Source organism: Mercurialis annua, linkage group LG8, assembly GCF_937616625.2.
Source record: "Mercurialis annua linkage group LG8, ddMerAnnu1.2, whole genome shotgun sequence".
In the NCBI taxonomy this organism is placed as follows: Eukaryota; Viridiplantae; Streptophyta; class Magnoliopsida; order Malpighiales; family Euphorbiaceae; genus Mercurialis; species Mercurialis annua.
In genome coordinates, this window is record NC_065577.1 from 37,635,744 (window position 1) to 37,656,881 (window position 21,138).

Genomic DNA, 21,138 nt, shown 5'->3' on the forward strand with positions numbered 1-21,138 from the left:
AAATGATTTTCATTTGTTTTATTCAAGTCAAAACACTTTTTTTTAGGAAGTCAAAACACTTTCTTATGCTTTCCTTATTGCATCAGAATTCTATAAAATTTATAATTACTTACACTTTCAGAAAAAAATCAAACATCTTAAATTCCTTATTAATAGTAAGTTTAATGATTTTCTTATTGCAATAGAATTCTATACAAATGCCTGTCCCACCCCCCCCCCCCCCCCAGAATTCTATAAAATTTATAATTACTTACACTTTCAGAAAAAAATCAAACATCTTAAATTCCTTATTAATAGTAAGTTTAATGATTTTCTTATTGCAATAGAATTCTATACAAATGCCTGTCCCACCCCCACCCCCCCCCCCCCCCCCCCCCCGCTTTTATATATAGTATAGATATGTTCATAGAGAGAAAGACAAACTTTCTCGACAATTCTAAAAAATAAAATTAAAGGTGTACCACATAAGAATAGTAAAGAACCTGGATAGAGAGAAACCTCAAATTATTTTTTTAATCAAAAGCAATTCTTTGCAAAATTAGTTCTAAAGTCTCTGCTTCATTTTCTTCTGAAAATAAGCCCAAATGCAGCCCTACACTCCAACTTTTTCTAGCCTCATTTTCTGCCCTTAACTTGGCAGCATTTGCAAAATTCAATTTGTTGGGGTTCCTCATGTTTTCATTCGAAAAGAAGGACTCAGAGCTACACGAAATTTGTGACGTAGAGTAAAGGTTCCCTGCCGGATTTACTCGTTTGCATTTACGTCTCTGAGTAATGAGACCTGCGAAATTTGCTGGAGCGAAACTAGTTGGAGCCTGGCAGCATCATTTCCCATATCAGCAACATCTGAACCCCTTGAAGCCCCAACCACATCACCATGAACCAAATCAGATGTAATATCAGTAACATGCATCATAAGCCCCTTCAACAATAATAGGTTTGGAAATATTTAAGCCAAAAGCTGGAGTTGGATTTTCAAAAAATCTCGTTGCCTTTACAGATAAAGAATTATGAGATGCCAAACATTTATCATAATCTGAAAAGGACCCCTTACTATTCAGCGACTCCGTCGATGAAATCTAAATGGAATCCGAATTATCAAGCTAATTGGAATGTCGGATTCTAAAATAAAAATAGAGAGTTCCCGTCCATGAATCATGACAATGATCGATTCTTGGATATGTTCGCTAGTTGTAGAGATCAGAACTGATCCTGTATAAGGTCTGTCATTTGATAGAACCATAGGATGAATCGAGATAGATTCACCAAAACAAAGTTCCAATCACTCCTTCCATGCACAAATAGGGATACCCACAATATTTAACCATATGTAACGCCCTGTACACTCACAGCATAATCATCACACTGCTTGAATGAAAAAAAGAACGTGACAATAACAAGATTCACAAGGAGATATATTCTTACATCAGACCGTCCTTTTAATCAGAATATATTCAAGTTATTGTTCGATGATCTACATGGCGCTAGCGCGTGAAAGGAAACCCCGCCTAATATGATGCAAATGCACACAAATTCAACATTCCGTACAACCCATCATCATGTAAGATATATTTCCTCCTACATCCACTATGTTTCAGGCCATTGTAGAATCATCAGGAAATCGCATCAAATATTTAGTCACTTTATCTTATATAAGCAACTAGTGCCACAACAATGCAAGTGCTCTGTTTAGGTTTTACCTGTTAGTTCTCCATCTGCTTCTAGCATCGGAGCAATTTTGTCATCCAGTCTTTGCATGACAATCAAAAGCTTTCTCATGCTTTCTGTGAGTTCTTGATCGTCCATGTTAGTTGCAGCAAGGATCTGAATGTTTAAAGACAAACATGAGCACTCAATATCTACATAGAAGAAGCTAAAGCTAACTTAATATCTACATAACTTATAGGAACTGTGAGCACTCAATAGGCTGCAACTAGACTTACTTTTGTTCATACTTGTTCTATGGAGAAAACAATTTCTGTGTTATAAAATGAATCGGCAAAGAAACAAATTATATAGTTGAAATTAAAATGACGAGATATAAATCGGCAAAGAAATAAATTATCTAGTTCAAATTAAAATGACGAGATATAAATCGGCAGAGAAACAAATTATATAGTTGAAATTAAAATGACGAGATATAAATCGGCAAAGAAACAACTTACCGGAAGCTTCACTACTTCTCGGTTACAAGTTATAGCTACATGAGTAGCTCCTCCCTGTATAATTCATCATGATAAGTGATATTGGATGAGAAATAGCACTTAAAGGTGACAATTAATGATACAATGAAACAAACCTCGTCTGCTACATTAACAGCTGAAGCAACATTGTCAAAATCAAAATGGAAAGCATCTTAAAAGTAAAAGCAGAATCAAGATCATATCAAAATTGAAATTGAAATCAAAATTGAAATCGAAATCGAAATTGAAATCATAATTGAAATCAAAGTCGAAATCGAAATTGAAATCAAAATCAAAATAAAAATCAAATGATTGGAAATCTAAGAGTAGCGAAGCCGATGCTGAAATTGGAATGGACCTTTTTCCTCAGCAAAGCATCAAGACTCTGTGGGAAAAAGAAAAGTATGAGTTTAGATGATTGGTAACCGCAAGAGATGAATCACCTGCTCAATTGAAGTAACAGATGATGTGATTTCACAGCAGTAGAGGCAGAGGAGGTTGATGAAGGTTGTTGAAACCCTAGAAGAGAGAAAATGAACCAAATCAGATGCCATATGCTTACTATTATTTACTAACTTTCCATTTCTAAATTACACTCTTAATTGACCATTACATACACATTTTGATCTTACAAGAAGAAGAACAACTTATATTGTCATTACATAGAGAATTTGTTTAATGTAAGGTTTTGAGCTAACACGGACACAATCGCGGTAGCGCCACTCCATGTAGATCATCGATCAATAACTTGAATATATTCTTATTAAAAGGACGGTCTGATGAAAGAATATCGCCCGGTGGAAGATCAACGCCACAATTAGCTAGTCCATCGGCAACTCTGTTTCCTTCTCGATATTGATGTTGAACTCTGACAAACCATTCCATTTTGAGCATCTCGTCTATGGAACTAAGCAAGAACTCTTTCATTTCATCTCCTCGGCATTCCTTTCGATGATGGCTGTTTATGGTATCAACCGCTATCTTACTATCACTCTCGACAACCGCATCCCCTTTCCCAAGAGATTCTTAAACCTGTCAAAATCCCCCATAATTCCGCTAAAATGGCAGAGGAGCATCCTGTCAGATGCATGGAAAAACCGACACACCAATTCCCCGAGCTATCTCGTACCACTCCGCCCGCTGTAGCTACACCCAACGAAGGCTTCCATGCGCCGTCTGTGTTGATTTTGACCCAGCCATTTGACGGACAGCTCCAAGAGACCATCTTGAGAATTTTCCGTCTAACCTTGCATTGGTTGTCTAATCTCTGATCCATGGATGCATCAAGAAATTGCCGGCTGCATGGAACTGGTATATGATAAGCCATGAAACTTAGGCATGTTCTTGTAGTGAATTAACTTCGCAAGCAAGTCCATAGTCTGCTAATAATTCCATCTCCGTAGATTAATTGCGGTTTGCTAATAATTAACTTCGCAAGCAAGTCCATAGGATACTGAAACAAAAGTCGTGTACACGTGGCATATATGGTTGTAATTCAAATTTAATTAATTTTTTTATTTTGCTATTCTACAGAATGAAAAATTTAATTCTTACCTATCTTTCAATTAAGTAATATAGATACTTTTAAATTAAATTCATCAATTTAAAATTGTTTTTGAAAAACCTTATAAATAACTGATATCAATGTCAAGTTCCGATTAAGGTTCATGTTAGTTAACTTAGCGCCTATAAATAAAATTCATCAATTTATCGACCAAATTAAGGTTCATTGATATTAGTTATTGATAGGCGCTAAGTTCCCATCATTATCAATGTCAAGTTCCGATTAAGGTTCATGTTCAAAACCTGAATTATCGCCATCGTGATCATCGCCTTCGAGACTCATACCTTCACGGGAAGCAATTGGAATCTCCACCTTCGTCTCTGCCATGGTTGTCCCAGATTCCAATTGCTTCCGCGGTCTTTCTCATCGGATCTATACTCAACGCTTCTGCTCGAAATCATGAAATGTTGATCATCATACGAATGTTTCTTGGAGCTGGAGTTGGTTTTGGTAACCAGGTGATCGACTTCAATCACAACTATTTTATGGATTTCTTAATGTATGCTAACTGTTTGATAAAATGCTTCAATGGAATTGCCATTGCATGCAGTTCCATTATTCATATCAGAAATTGTGTGATTTGTGTCCATTTCTTGTCTAATTTCTAATCAGGTTGATAATCTTACAACCCTTTAGTATTATCAAAGAATCATCAATTTTAAGTTTAAATTTCAATGATACAGACCTTGATCTGAATTTCAACAGGCACCGAATAGGAATCAGCATATTATGATAGCAATAAGTTGAATCTCAGCTGATTGCATTATTATTTCAAGAACCTTAAGGTAAGCAATTTAACATATTACTAGTCTTGTTTGTGCTTACTGTTGTATGTGCTGCTTTTGTATATTGTTTTGGCTCCAAAGTGTTTGATAAAATGTATGTAGGAAGCTTTTGGGATTAATACTAGGAGAATTGCACAAACATTCTCGATTTGTTATGTAGGTGATTATTGGATATCACATCGACGTGAACCCGAGTAGAATATCCGGGTAGAATTATGGATCAGCAATAAATCCCGTCAATTTTGTTATAATTTTATGGTTTAATTGTGGGTTTTTTTCGACCTCTTGTTGTGATTCTTTTTATCTAATGTCTTTTGAATCCTTTGTTTGCAGGTCTGTATCAATTAGGTTCATGGTGATGGGATTTGTTGGATCTTTTGTTAAGCTTATCTTTACCCCTATCAACAACATCATCGTTGCATCTTGAAACCAGCAATTCAATTTCTATCAATCTGTTCATGAAAATTTGTGGGTTGATTATTGATTGTTAGATACGAGTTTAATTTCAGATTTTAATCATGTGAAATTTTACATTAGCGGTCATGTTTTTGGTGCCTCTAATGAACACTATGGTTTGATGTGAGCTTCTCCCTATCTCCATTATATGATAATTGATTATGTGATATGAAAATCAACTACTGAAATTAGGGTAATGTTCGTAATTTATACATAAGGGTATCCTTAGTGTTATTTAGGTGTTACTTAGATGTACTTTTGGTGTTTTTAATGTTTTTAGGTGTATTCTAAAAGATAAACACTTCTCCGGCAGCACAAGGCCTGATCATGCTCTTCAACTACAAGAAGGGTTGCTATGGTTTGACAGGTTCTTCACAGAATGAAGCTTACGACTTGGGGCAGCTTGAGCTGCATATTGGGTAAGCTTATTTTGTTGATTATTTCTGCTAAATGGGTCTTTTGATGTCATATCTACTATATGTCCAACATTAATTTTGTAGGTTTGAAATTATTACATCAGATTGAGACCATTGCAAACCCTAAAGGTCTATGTGCTATGTCATAGTAAAAAATTAGAAAATTTTATGTGTTTGTCATAGTTTCAATAAGTGTATTAACTTTGAATTTAGTTGCTTTTAAGCAACTCTATAACTTTATGTATGATGATCAAATCATTCTGCCGTCCTCTATCAATTTGTCATGATACTTGTGGTTTGATAGTGGTTTCTTTGACCTTTTGTCGCGAGTTCTTTTATCTGCTGTCTTTTGAATCCTTTATTCCAGGTCTGTATTGTATTGGTCTTTGTTATATCTGGTAAGTTAGAAGGAACTTCTCTCTTTTCTTGTTTTATGAAATCTGAACTTTGATGCTTTTCATGTCGACAATTTGAAACTGAGTTATTTTTATAAAATTATGGTAATATGCGAATAGAAACGTTGTTATGCTTTATGCCTGATCTTAAGTGTATTTTTAGTGTTTTTAAAGTATGTTTTTAGTGTATTGTAAGTGAATATTAAAATATATTAGTGTATTTTTAGTGTATTAAATGATCTGTAGTAGGTGTATTTTAAGTGTATTTTTGGTGTTCTGTAGGTGCAACTTCAGTTTACTTTCTTTGTTTTTCTTTATATGATACAAGCAAACAGATTGATAGCTAACTTTTGAGTCCATCCAAACTACCAGCTGGTTAATGAATAATGACCCTGAAAATTCAAGTCCAAATGATGTGTATTCAATGTCCTTCTATGAAAGTGTATTAGTGTCCCCTGATTTTGAAAATCAAAATTTACATAATCTGTCAACTTCGTCTGTACTTTCTAGTTCAGGAAATAATGCTGCAGAATCTACAACTTTGGATGTATATATCAAGTAGCATCCTTATAGAATTCGATTTTTTTGGTGCATAAGAACCTCACTGAGAGCTAATGTGGTGTTTATATAATTGATTCTGCAGCGTCAGATTTGAAGGACTATGAGAAACAAATGAAGTTTCTTGATCTTGAAGGACTGTTATGTTTATTGGAAGATGGGTTTTTTCATGGCTTGGTGTCTTGTGAAGCATTAAAAACAAGTCACAAAGCTGTCAACATAGAAAATAAAGAGAAAGCAGAATATGAGGGAATTATCATAAACACTATGATAAATTCAAATCGTCCAAATCATAACCAAATATTGATCTAAATAAGTGATACAAGATGCTCATAAAGGCAATATAATACAGCAGAATTTACAAATTAAAAGTGTAAGGAAAATTATTCTCTAATGTAAAAATAAAAAATCACCTAATCAAAATTTGCTCACAACTATCTAAATTATTGTTCTCATTCTGGCAACTAGAATTGTAAAATATCTTCCTAGAAACAAAATTTAAATAATTCCTAGCCATTTTGAACTAATCAACAATACAATCCAAGTTATCCCTAACAAACTTCTTCGAAGTTACTGATGCATCTTCAGACATAATACAACTCTTCATTTATAAAGCCATTTTTACCTTGCGAGAGGCAAGCCGTCGAAATAAGCTTATAAGATCATCAAGACCCTGTTCAACAACACAACTAAGGGACTTCAGATTTTTTCCAACATCAGGCTACTTGGTCAAGAAATGAAACTATCTAATATAAGATTAGCATTTCCAGTCCGATGTTAGAAAGAAAAGTTAATACCTTTATTGTGATGACGAGAAAGCTGAAAAGCACTACCAAATATGATCCCAGCACCAGAAGTAACAGCAAGTCAAATGTTACACTAGCAACCTATCATAGCACGTTTTAGCTGATCATCAAAGAACCAACGGAAGGTGAAAAAAATAAATGCCACCAAAACACCAACAATATATATCAAAGACCAAACAACCAAGAATCTATAAACCGAAATTAAACCAAAACTAGATCAAACCAGCAAATACAAGCTAATCGACAGTCTGTTGCACGCTCCAATAACCTGCTACAATTTGAAATTCCACCAAAAACACACTGAAATTACACCAACAAACACTGAAATTACACCAAAAAAACAAATGCCTATAAGATTGCTACATTAAAAATATATCCCAATTTTAACAATGAACTAAAGTAAATTGTGTCACTTCTCAATTATTTACCGTCAATCTAACTTAAAATACACCTAAATAATCTTATTTATTCCGAGTTTGTAAACTTCATGCCTACTGATCTAATCTTGCCAAAGTTATGAATCTCATAAAAATGCAACATCTACTCAAAACAAAACAAGACAAGAGAGAAGTCTGTTCTAACTTACTAGATACAACAAACCCCAATAAAATACTTCAAAAGTACAATGCATTGAACTTGTGTATCAGAAATTGTATATACAAGAAGTCGGACTTCAATGCAATTGACTAAAATGTAGATCGCGATGAATTAAGGGTTATCCTTCTGTTATACGAAGAGCTTCGCATTCAGCAAACCGATTTTAAACTGAAATTAATTGATTCAACATTGTTATACGAAGAGCTTCGCATTCAGCAAACCGATTTTAAACTGAAATTAATTGATTCAACATAGCAAACCAAGATAAGCACAGGCTTGAAAAAATTGTTAACAAGATTGATTGATCAAGCAACAGTACATAAAGCAGTAACTAAATTCAGAAAACCACAATTAATCCATTTATGAGCAGCTTCAACTAGAAAAGCATACAAAATAGTGAATTTCTTCTTACCCCCGATTCAGAAAAACCGCTTGTTCTTTTCTCCGGCCACCATCGGAGCAGAAACCACCACAATCACCGCCAATCTCTTTCTTTAAAACTCTCGCCAGTCATAGAAGCATAAAATTTGACATCGCGTTGAAGGCTAGCAGCTGCTCTACTTTTTCGGTTTCATTCGATGATGATGACGATGACGATGACGACGACGGTGACGTTGCGGAGGTAGAATCACTACCAGATGCATTAATATTCTCTTATCTGACACCGACGCCAAAGAGAAGTCCTCCGGCAAAAAAGGCAGCTCTGGCGAGAGAGAGAGAGAAGATGGCAATAAATGATGCTTAACTCTGTTAACTAAATCTCGTTAGTTGTGTAATTTTTGTAAATAAATTACCGAATAGTGTAGTGACACAAATTACCGAAAAATTGGCCCAATCTGCTGTAAATATGTGAGTTAATCAGAGGAAAAACGGGATTCACCCAAATTAATTAGACAAATACAGTGCTAAGTTTCACTTTACAGATTTAGATTTTCTTTTCCTTTTTTTTAATTTTTATACTTTATGTTTTTGACAAATACGATCTTATCTTTCATTCTTCAATTAAAAACAGAAATATTCAGTGCAAACCCTAACCAGTCAAGCGGCAACCTTCGACGCAATCCCTCCGCCATCACTGAAGTAAAGGTCGCCTTCTCCTTTCATTACTAGGTTTGCCAACAGAATTTAAATTTCTTTGACGGAAATCGCACTCCGCCATCACTGAAACAGCCAAGCGGCAGCAGTGGCGACGGAGACGGAGATGAAGAAGTGCGGCGATAAGAAAGGTTTTCATAGACAAATCTCTTTCTTTTAACACCCATAGACGAAAATGGAAGAATTCTCCATGATGAAGAAGCTCTGCTCCATTTTTTTTATTATTTTTTTAAAGTGATGGTTAATTTCAACTCTACTTCTTGAGTTTTGTTGGGTTTATTGTGGAGGTTGGTGGTAGATTGTCGTGGATGTTTATGGATATGCTATTCTTTTTTGTTGTTTGAGTGTTTTGCTGGTCTTTGATGTCGATCAAGAAGCTATATCAATTTTTTATTTTTAGTGTTGCACAACCTGCACTCTAAGTGTTTGAGGAAATGCTTATTGAAATTGTAATGTTTTTGGGTGTTTGGGTAACCAATGGCTAACATTAGGTAAACTGTTAGGTAACTTGTAGAGAAGACGAGGTTGATGTCATTCAGTGAATTAGCCAAGGAGATCCGATTGGAGAAGGGGACAGCGGCGCTGCGACAATGTAAAATGTTTATAGATTTACTCATTTTTTTATTGTTTGAGTTATGAGAATTGTAATGTTTTTGGATGTTGGGTAACCATTGGTTAATATTAGATAATAAATGTTATTTTGAATATATTATTAATAAAATCGTCAGTTAACTGTTGAATTTTATTTTTGTTGCTAATTTAACCAATGGCGTACTAAAGGTACACCAATGATCTTTGTTTTTAATACAATGTTGGTTAACAAGTGGTTAACTAATGATTAATCAATAATTTTAGATTTAAAAAAAGACGATTTGGGTTTTATTTGACGATTGCTTTTGCGGTGATGAATGCGGAGGGGTTTGTAATAGAATTTTCATCTAGTTTAATTGTAATGGAGGTTTGAATTTGTAATATTTTTGTTTTTTAGTTAACCAATGGTGTTAGTAAACCGCTGGGTAACTAAAATCGTATTTCTGAGATTAAAAAAAATATTTTTGAGAATGACAAAAGTCATTTTTATAAAAAAAAAATACAAATTGTATTTCTAAAAAAAAAACTTTGAGGTAGTATTTTTGAGAATATTTTATCTTTTTTTGGTATTTATCTAAAGAGGCCTAAATATGTTAGGAAAAACAGATATTTTGCAAATAATCCCTTTGTTTTACCATTATCCCTTGCTTATTTTAGTATTTCACTAGTTTCGCATTACGTGCTATGCACGTGGCTCGTAACATGACTCGTCAATGTACATATTAGTAAATTTATTATAATTATATCAATTTTTTTTTTGTAAACACCAATTGAATTAAAAGGGCCCAAAACGCCAGAATTCAAGTACAAAGCAAGCTGCACAAAAACGGAGCAACAAAAGCTAGCTAATACCTATATATTCTTCCTATTTGTACAAGTTTTAACAAGAATTTTGCCAGTTTTCATAAACCAGCATGAATTCATGTGAAGTGTTTCTCCTGCTATACATCTTCAACAGCATATCTCTTCGAATCCAACTCAGAATCATTGCAACATTCACTACTTCTCCTTCAAACACACATCTATTCCTCCCTTTCCAGATATAATAAATTGTATAAGCAAATGCTATTCTCCTTAATCTTGCCATCAAGCTCTTCCCTGTAGCTCTTCTTGAGAACCACGAGCATTCTCTCCTCCACACCTCTACATTTCTTTTAATCAAGCAAGCTTGGAGTACCTTCTGAAAGATGTTTGTAGATACCTGACAACTAAAAAACAAATGCTCAATAGTTTCAGTTTCTTCTCCACACAGCACACAAATGTCATCTCCTACACAGTCCCATTTTCTTAGTCTGTCTTTTGTTCTCAGTTTTTTTCTTAACTACTAGCCAAACAATAAAACTATGTCTGGGAATAAGTCCAGGACTCCAGATTAATCTCCACCATGAAACTTTTGCATTAGCAGGTCTAAAGACCTTCCAAGCACTCTGAATATTAAATGCCCCATTCTTACTATGCTTCCACACAACTTCATCTTCCATTGAGTTAACACTGAATTTCTTAATTCTTTCCCAAGCCTCAGCAGTAGCTTCATCCATGGGATCAGGCAAATTCCATCTACCCCTCCTCCATAGACCTTAACTTTTGATGTATTGGGAACATCAGAGTCTTCAATCACCACATTTGGATATAGATCCAACAGAGAACTCCCATTCACCCAAGGGTCATGCCAGAACATAATGTTTCCCTTGCCAAGTTTATAGGCATAGCATGATTTCACCTCCTCTCTAAGCTTGACTAAACTCCTCCAATTCCAACTAGCATTGAATGGTTTTGTGATTCCCCAAAAACTGAGCAACTTCAGTTTATTTCTAATGACTCACAGCGCCCACATGGATTTTTTAATGGCCACAAGATCCCAGATGTGTTTCATTACTGCTACTCTGTTCCACAACACCAGATCCTTCACTCCCAGACCCCCTTCATTCTTCGGCTTACAAACCTCATCTCAGGCCACAAGACTCCCATTTTTGTATTCAGGTACTCCTTTCCATAAGAAATTCCTGCACATTTTCTCAACACCCTTAGTAACAGAAAGAGGCAGAATAAATCTAGAACCCCAATACACCTGCATACTAAACGTTACTGATTTTATGAGTTGCAAACGCCCAGCATATGTAAGATGCTTTACAGTCCAGTGATTAACTCTTTTAGTTATCTTCTCAATCAGACCCTTGCAATCATCTTTACTTAGTCTTTTGCTAATCAGGGGTACCCCCAGGTATTTGATAGGCAGTGTTCCTTCCTTAAACTCCAAAGCCTGCAAGATATTATCCCTTATGCTCCTCTCCACACCACTAAAGTAAATATTACTTTTGTTAGCATTGATATGAAGCCCAGACACATCTTTGAAATGTTTCAAAATCCCATCAATCTTGCTTATAGTTCTCATATTTCCTTTGCAGAAAATGAATAAGTCATCTGCAAAGCACATGTGGTTAATCTTCAGTTCTTTGCACCCTGAATGAAAATCAAACCCTCTATTGCTAGCTGCATTCAATACTCTGGATAGGTACTCCATTACTAACACAAACAAAAGAGGAGACATGGGGTCCCCTTGCCTGATTCCACATGTCCCCTTAAAAAAACCTTCAGGACAGCCATTAATCATCACAGAAAATGTAGGAGTTCTGACACACATCATCACCCAATGGATAAACTTTTCAGGAAACCTTAGCCCCAATAAGACCTCCTCAATGCAGTCCCAGTTTATTGAATCATAAGCTTTCCTTAAGTCTGTCTTTAAAGCACAATCTTTCTTACCATTAATCCTATGGTAATTGTGAACAAGCTCATGAGCCATCCTATAGTATTGATCTGCTTCAACAAACGGCCAGAAACAAAAAAATCCCTAACTGCATCACAGATCTCACCACCTACAATCTCCCAACACTTCTTGAAGAACACACTATTATAACCATCAGCTCCAGGAGCCTTATCACTACCAATCTCAAAAATTGCCTCCTTGATCTCAACATCAGATACAGGTTTGCACATGTTGATTCTATCCTCCTCATACACAAATTTTCCTGCAGACAGTATCCCATTGTCTATGCTAGCATTTCTAGTATTATTGGTGCCAAATAGACTCCTATAATACTCCACAATACTACTTGCAATATCATTCTGGTCAGTGATAGTTCTTCCATTGATCTTAAGATGGTTAATCTTATTACTAGCATTTCTCTGTTTCAAAGCTTTATGGAAAAACTTAGTATCTAAGTCACCAAGCTCTATCCATTGTACCCTAGACTTTTGTCTTAAGAATATCTCCTCCCATTTCAATAACTTTTTCAAATGGTTCCCCACTGCTAGCTCCTCATCTAGTAGGTCAGACTCAAGGGGATTATTCTGAATTTTGCTTTGAATTTCATCTAACAGCTTTCTAGTTCTCTCCACTTGAATTGATATATCACAGAATTTAGACCTATTAAGGTTTTTTAAATCATGTTTCAACAATTTGAGCTTTTGTACTATTCTAAACATAGGCTGCCCTGTTATAGGCTTGCTCCATACATTCCTCACAATATTCATAAACTCATCACATTCTGCCCACATATTACAGAATCTAAATGGTTTTGGCCTATTCACTATCACCTCATTAAAATCAATAATGACAGGAGCATGATCAGAAATACCTGAATTGAGAATTCTAGCCTCTGCATTGCTGAATCTGTTCATCCATTCTTCATTCACAAATGTCTATCCAGTTTCCTCCAAATTCTACTAGCAGCATCTTGATTATTAGTCCAGGTGAATAGGTTGTCAGACCATTTCAATTCCAGCAAGTTTGCTTCATCAACACAAGCCTGGAACTCCTCTGAATCATTCTGGTTCACACAATTTCCTCCAATTCTCTCACTATCTCTAAGGATAGCATTGAAATCACCAATAATTATCCATGCTCTCTCCTGATTCATAGCTATATTGCATAGTTCCTTCCACAATTCTCTTCTCTTCAGATGGTCATTTGTACCATAAATGAATGTACAGCTGAACTTCTTGCAACTATTCTCAACCTCACAATGAATCATTTGATCAGTTTTACCCAACACATTCATTGACCAAATATCCTGCTTAAACAGAATCCAGACTCTACCCAATGAGCAACAGTCATTATTATTAACAAGCCTCCACCCCTGCAAATTCAAACATTCCCACACTTTCTTAATATTCACTTCTCAGACCCTGGTTTCCACTAACGCAATTAGAGAGAGCTGATTAGTTCTGATAAGCTTCTTCACCTCTAACTGCTTGATGGGGTCATTCAGACCCCTAATATTCCAAACACCTATCATTTTCCCCTTTCAGGGGGAAAATTGTTCTTCCCAGGCCTCCTGTCTCCAATCACTCCTATTTTCCCTATGCCAGCAATATCATTCACTGCATAGCTTTTCTCTCCACTCATGCCAATTCTAACCCCACCTGGATTACCCACTATGGCTGCAGTTTTGGTCTGATTAATCACCTTACTTTTCCCCTTTGCAATCGCAGTAGCTTTGCTCCCAGATGGAGTTTTCTGAATTTCCATGCTAGTACTCTCTATACTCTTGTTTACTTTAGGGACCTCTTCTTTCTCTTTACTTCCATTATCACCTTCTCCACATTCTGTTTCACTACTTCTTTCTCCTCAGGAATCCAGACTTTCTGAATCTCAGTATTACTCTTATAGTTAGTCAAGTTGTGACCTAGCATTTTACACTTGGTACAAGCTTGAGGCTTCCATTCATACACCACCTTCTGCATAAATTGATCTCCATTCTCATCTTCTAACACAATCTCATCAGGGAATTCCCCAAACACCTCCATTTCCACCAATACACGTGCATATAAAAGCCTGGAAAAGTCACCAGTACACTGATCAGAGTACATAGGCCTTCCACACAGGCTTGATATCCTCCCCAGCATTTCTTGTGACCAGATTTCCCAAGGGAGCTTAGGAGTTGAATCCAGACTGGAATCTTCAACAGTTCATCAATGTTAAACTTCATTCTTCTTTGCCATTCCTTAACCACAACAGGTCTTTGATCAAAGAAGATAGGCCCATCATGGAGAGCTTTCAGTTTACCCTCATCACAATCAAAATGCAATAGGAACATCTTAGGATTAATCTGGATAACCTCACTAAGACCAATATTCCTCCATCTGCTCATTAGAAACCCTTTCAATCTGAAAAACCTCGGCTCAATACCAATAACTGAACAAACTAGCGAATACTTCCATCTTTCTTCACCCCCATTCACTTCTTTTGCGTTAAACTTCACCACTCTCTTCCCATTACTCAACGACGGTGGGTGATATTGCAATTTAATACCATTCTCCTTCATTCTATTTGCCGTAAATAGTGATTTCCAAGATCTATTCTCACTACCAGCCTTCGGTACATCCTCAGTCTCTGTAATCCCATCTGCTATTTCTTCTTGACAAACCCTAGTGCCATGGGTCTCAGCAATCAGATTACTCACTCCAATCTGTACTGTCTGTTCAGTCTCCATTGGTTCAGAAACCTCACCAACTTCTAAATCTGTATTCTCTTCATTTCCTTCATTACTTACTATCACTGCCATATTCAGATCTGAAATCAATTCATGAATCCCCTCTAATTCTTCCTTTCTTCGTTGTTCTTCATCCAACACCTCCTTAACAAGTTGCAGTTTTAGATCAAACTTCTTTGCTGAAGCAATAGTAACTTTCTTCGTCTTCCTCCCCATGATTTGGGAAACAGCATAAATTAGCCAGAAAGCTTATCCTGCGCTGAGAGAAAACATGAGAGAGAAACCCTTTGGCCTAATAACAGAATGAAAAAAAATATTATTAACTTGTTGGAAGCTTTCAATTTTTTATTTATAATTAATATTAAATTAATTAAGAATTTTTGTAAAAGTAAATATAATATATTCAGTTATTAATTTTTTTTTTCATACTAAATTTATTCTTTTTTTGTTTTTATAATAACCATAATTAAATAATTAACTTAATATCTTTAAAAAATAATCAGATAGAATTTAAATAATAATATATTGACCAAATATAATATTTTAATTTTATAATTCAATCAAAGTAAAAAATAGGTATTCCTACTAATTTGGACAAAATTTAGTTATTGTTTACATACTAAAAATTAAATTGGAGATAATTTATCTATCTATTCTAATTAGCACTTTAATTATAATATATGTTTAGTGATTAATTAAATAACTAATTAGTTAATGACTATAAAACATTTATTTAGTAATAAACTGAAAAGGATTATTCATAATATATTCAGTTATTAAATTGTTTTCCATACTGAATTTGTTATTCTTTTGGTTTTATAATAACCATAATTAAATAATTAACTTAATATCTTTAAAAATAATTAGACATACATTTAAATAATAATATATCGACCAAATGCTGTATTTTAATTTTATAGTTCAATTAAACTAAAAAATAGATATTCCTACTAATTTGGAGAAAATTTAATTATTGTTTACATACTAAAAACCAAATTGGAGATAATTTAACTATCTATTCTAATTAGAACTTTAATTATAATATATGTTTAGTGATTAATTAAATAACTAATTAGTTAATGACTATAAAACCTTTATTTAGTAATAAACTGAAAATGACTATTCAATAAATTTGCCCCCCCCCCTCCCCCCCCTGCTTTTAGTATAGACTAGTTCCGCATGACGTGCTATGCACGTGGCTCGTAACGTAACTCGTCAATGAACATAATAGTAAATTTATTATAATTATATCAATCTTTTATTTATAATGAATATCAAATTAGCTAAGAATTTTTGTAAAAGTTAATATAATATATTTGGTTATTAAAGGATTGTGATATAGGTTCACGATCCCAATATTAGTGAAATTGGTCAGTTTTGATTCCGATTGGTTTAAATTAAATAAAATAATGAATTATATAAAAATTAAAATTAAAAATTTTAAAAATAGAGTTTGAACTTAGTCTTCTAATTAAAAAAAATATCTATATATCCTCTTGCTGTATAAAAATATCAAAGCATAACATATTTATTTGTACCTGTCATTTGAAAAACATTAGTTATTCCTTAAATTAGTCACTGCCAACGGTAGAAGTTGCAGTGACATGAGTGCTATTAAATAAATCATCCATGAGTTTTTTTTTTGTATAGTCTTCACAATATTTTTCCTCCATCAAATAAGGAAACTGTTGCCTCCCCAACTCCGGACCGATTCCAAGTCGGTTTTGTGTCCGAACTGGCTCGTGGCCGGGGCTATTGTTTAGACTAAATATAAACAGTAGTACAAAATATTATTTTATAAACGTTTACATGTAACATTTAACAAAAAAATTTCCATACTATATTTATTCTTCTTTTGGGTTTATAATAACCATAATTAAATAATTAACTTAATTTTATTAATAATATTTTTAAAAATAATAACATAGAAATTTAAATAATATTATATTGATCAAATACAGTATTTTAATTTTGTAGTTCAATCAAACTAAAAATAGCTATTCCTACTAATTTGAAGAAAATTTAATTATTTTTTATATACCAAAAACCAAATTGGAGATAATTTAACTACCTATTCTAATTAGAACTTTAATTAGAATAGTGATTAATTAAATAACTAATTAGTTTATAAAACCTTCATTTAGTAATAAACTGAAAAGGATTATTCAGTAAATTTGTCTGTCCCCTCCCCCCCCCCATCCGTGCTTTTATATATAGTACTAGCGTTTCGCCACGCGCTACGCACGTGAGTGATATTTACGTGACCCGTTATTTAAATTTAAAATTAATAAAATATTAAATATATTTTTTTATTTTTTTATGAATTATTATAAATTATTTTCGTTTAAAATGAAACCATATCACGTTCTTTATTTTAATATGACCCGTTATATATAATTCGATAATGATTTTTTTTTATCAAAGGTAGACCTATTCTATGATTGGTTGTTAGCGGGAGTTTGCGGGGATTACTTTGCATTTTTTAAAGTTAAATCAGGCAACCACGGTTTGAGAAGAATCAGAGATTCGAACACCCGATCTCATGCAGTCAATAATTGTATATTTTTTTATTTTTATAGTTTTTATTGGATTATTAAAGTTTGCATGTCTTTTGATAAATATGAAACTATAGTAATAATTGTAAATCGTTAATATTTTTCTTACTTTTGTAGTCCTTGTTAGACTAATAAAGCTATTATATTGCCTAGTATTTAGCATATATATCCAAATGCTTCTTGTCTAGTAGTTTATTTGTATTTAACTTCTATTATAGTATATTATTTAAATTAATCTTTTCTAGCTTTATCTTTTTAATTATAAATTGTACCCTTAATGAAACCTAATATCGTAATTTTGCCTGTTCCCCCTCCCCCCTTCCCACATATAAGATAATTATAGATAGATAGATAGATATAGATTAGTTCACAATTAAATCAAAAATCTCAAAATCATTATTTTTAATTTAAATAGTAGATTTTTTTTTAACGGAAATTTAAATAGTAGATCAATTAATTTGTTTGGCACAGGCACTAGATATAATTCCCATAAAATCGATACTCTATTTACTCTTTATTATTTATACACGACATTATACACTTACAATTTCATGCATTAGCTATATAAAATAATCTAACATTTAAAAGATCTTTTAAAAAATAACCATCATTATTCTATATTTTATTTTTTTCAATTTGAATCTGCCTTTTGCTTCACCGCCATGCTACAAGAGCCTTTCTCTTGTTGGCATGCCTTAGCTCCCCTCGTGTATATCGAATTTGACTCTTTTAAATGCAAGCTCAAATCTGGTTTGGACCTCACCATTACAATTCGAATCCGACTTGCACATCACCAACCAGACCTTATTAAACTTAAATATAAATTTAATTTTTTTTACGGAGATAAACCTACTCAATTTATTAGCGGGAGTTAATTTATATATGGAAAAAGGGTCATTCATGTTTCTAAGGTTCGAGGTTTGGATCAAGTAAACCCTCAACGTCCGGAAAGGTTCACCCATGCCCCCAACGTTTGTAAAAATGAACAATTACACCTCTCGGTTTAACACCGTTTTACTGCTCCTAAGATTTCGTTAGTGTGATCCTACGTGGCAAAGATAAAAGGATCATTTATGCTTTTAAAGTTTGGGTCCAGAAACAAATGAGCCCTCAACGTCTGAAAAAGGTTCACTTATGCCCCTAATGTTTAAAAAAGTTCACTTATGCCCCCAACGTTTGAAAAAAATGAACAATTAGACCCCCAGTTTAACATTGTATCATTGCTTTCCAAACTCCATTAGTGTGATCCTACGTGGCTAATTTTTAGTGTTTTCCATTAATTCAACCATAGCCGACCGACGTCGAACAATTAATCGGTAATAATTGTCCGCTATAATTGAAGACGATTAAACGTAATTAATAGTGAAACGTACATTATAAAAAAAATCAGTTTATTCATCTTCTTCATTTATTTCGATTCGACAATTACATTCCTTCAAAAATTAGAAACCCAACAATTATATAAAAAAATTAACTAAAAGAATAGAGATTGTATTCCTTTTTATTTGACGTTTCTGTCTAGTTTCATCAAATAAGATACCGATTAATGAAGAGAATTCCTTATTCCATTGTTGGAGAAGGACAGTCTATCGGTTTAGCTCGGTCTTGTTATAAAATGGCTTTGCAACGACGGACTATTGTTGCTGAGAGAAAGACCGTCAGAAAAATTTGCCAGTAAAAATTAGTCATGTAGGATCACGCTAACGAAGTCTAGGAAGTAATGAGACAATGTTAAACTGGGGGCATAACTGCTCATTTTTCAAACGTTAGGGGCATAAGTGAATCTTTTCAAACGTTAAGGGCATAAATGAACCTTTTTCAAATCTTGAGGGTTCATTTGATCCCAGAACCAAACCTTAGGGGCATAAACGATCCTTTTATCTCTGCCACGTAGGATCACATTAACGGAGTCTTAGGAGCAGTGAAACAGCGATAAACCGAGGGGTCTGATTGTTCATTTTTACAAATATTTAGGGCATGAGTGAACCTTTTCGGACGTTGAGGGCTTACTTGATCGAAACCTTAAACCTTAGGGGTATGGATGACCCTTTTCCCTTTAAATATTCATTTTTGATTCAACGCACCGACTGTAGAGGCCTGAGTCGAACCCAGAATCTTTAAAGGATATCATAAAAGTTTTACCAACCAATCTAATTTAGTTATTAATTAGAGAAAAGGTGCAAAAATGACCCTCATGTCTCTTGTTGGCACCTCATGTATTTCAAATCTCAAATATGACCCTAACGTTACGAAAAAGTATTAAAAAAACACAAAACATGGATGACGTTAAACATAAATGTGTACGGCTTTAAACGGAAATGTTATCAGAAGGGTCATTTTTGGTACTTTTTCAAGACGTTAGGGTCTTTTTTGAGATTCAAAATACATGAAGTGCCTACATGAAACGCGGGCTATACATTAGGGTCATATTTGCACCTTTTCCCTATTAATTAAAAATTATTTTAAAAAATACAGTTTTAATTATTTAATAAAATAAATATTTGCTGCTTTTTTTTTAAAAGACAGTCTACTTCAATTGTTAGCGGGGGTTAGCGGGAGTTAATGTTAATCATTTTTTAAATAGGCACACTGTCTGTGAGCGTGGAGGGTCGAACCCTCAACCTCATACACATATCATTATTGTTTAGCCAACTGGGCCAAGTCTTCAAGTGTAATATTTGCTGTTTTTTAATTTTCATAATTTATAAAGAATAACATTAATTTATTAATTATAAATTATTATTATTATTATTATTATTATTATTATTATTTAACTTAATTTTTTATTTAATTATTACTTTAAAACTAAATTATCATTAATATGTCATATCAGAGCGACGTGCCAAATACATAAAGTAAATTTTATTTTTCTTATTAAAAACTAAAAAAATAAATTTTGTTAATGTTAATATAACAAATGACACTAATATTATTAAATATAATAATTTAATTTTAAAATATAAATAATAATATGCATAATTTTCAATTATCTCAAAATTATTATTTTTATTGTTATTAAATGGAATTATTTTCCAAATACCTGTTTTGGATAAAATATTTACATAATTTTATCCCATCTTTTCCTCTTATCCTACATTACCAATAAGCTAACTTATTTACCAAAAATACCCACTACATAAAAAAGTCTTATCTCATTTTAGGTTAAACTTTTACATAGCCACCTTTTTTCTCCCTCTCTTCTCTCTTCTTTTCTTCTTCTTTTTCATTTGATTTTCAGTTTATCTCCTCCGATTACTTTTTCGTTCATCTTTTCCGTTCGTCTTTCCCGTCGCGCTTCCGTTCGTCTAATTCCGATAGATTTCTCGTCGTTTCCGGTCGTTTTCATGTTCGTCTTTTCCGTTTCGCGCTAGTCCGTTCGTATTTTCCGTTCGCACTATGGATTTCTCGACTCGTTTTTAGATTTGTGTAATTTTTTAGATTTTTTGTAATGATTTAAATATTTTGTAAATAAATTATTATAGATCTATAATTTTTTGTTTATAAAATTGTTCTATTATTCATATAATTATTTATTTTGTCTTCTCTTATTCATAGATTTGTTTATTTCTACTGATTTTGTAAAAAAAATATTGATTTATGGTGCATTTGTAATAATTTTATAATATCTTTACGTTTTAGTGT

The 21,138-nt window shown here is 33.5% G+C and overlaps 1 protein-coding gene across 2 annotated transcripts; it reads right to left on the reverse strand.

Annotated features, from left to right (window-relative positions):
• Nucleotides 1-487: 487 nt before the first annotated feature.
• LOC126660700 (uncharacterized) lies at nt 488-3,782 on the reverse strand. Of its 2 annotated transcripts, none has more exons than XM_056103993.1 (4): nt 2,627-3,782; nt 2,166-2,219; nt 1,701-1,824; nt 488-846 (listed from the first exon to the last, which is right to left on the reverse strand). In XM_056103993.1, the coding sequence occupies exons 1-4, from the start codon at nt 2,735-2,737 to the stop codon at nt 746-748; spliced, it is 390 nt and encodes a 129-aa protein (XP_055959968.1). In that variant the 5' UTR covers nt 2,738-3,782; the 3' UTR covers nt 488-745. The 2 variants fall into 2 exon arrangements, with proteins under 2 accessions (XP_055959968.1, XP_055959969.1); XM_056103994.1 differs by having other exon boundaries at nt 753-1,587.
• Between the last annotated feature and the right edge of the window lie 17,356 nt (nt 3,783-21,138).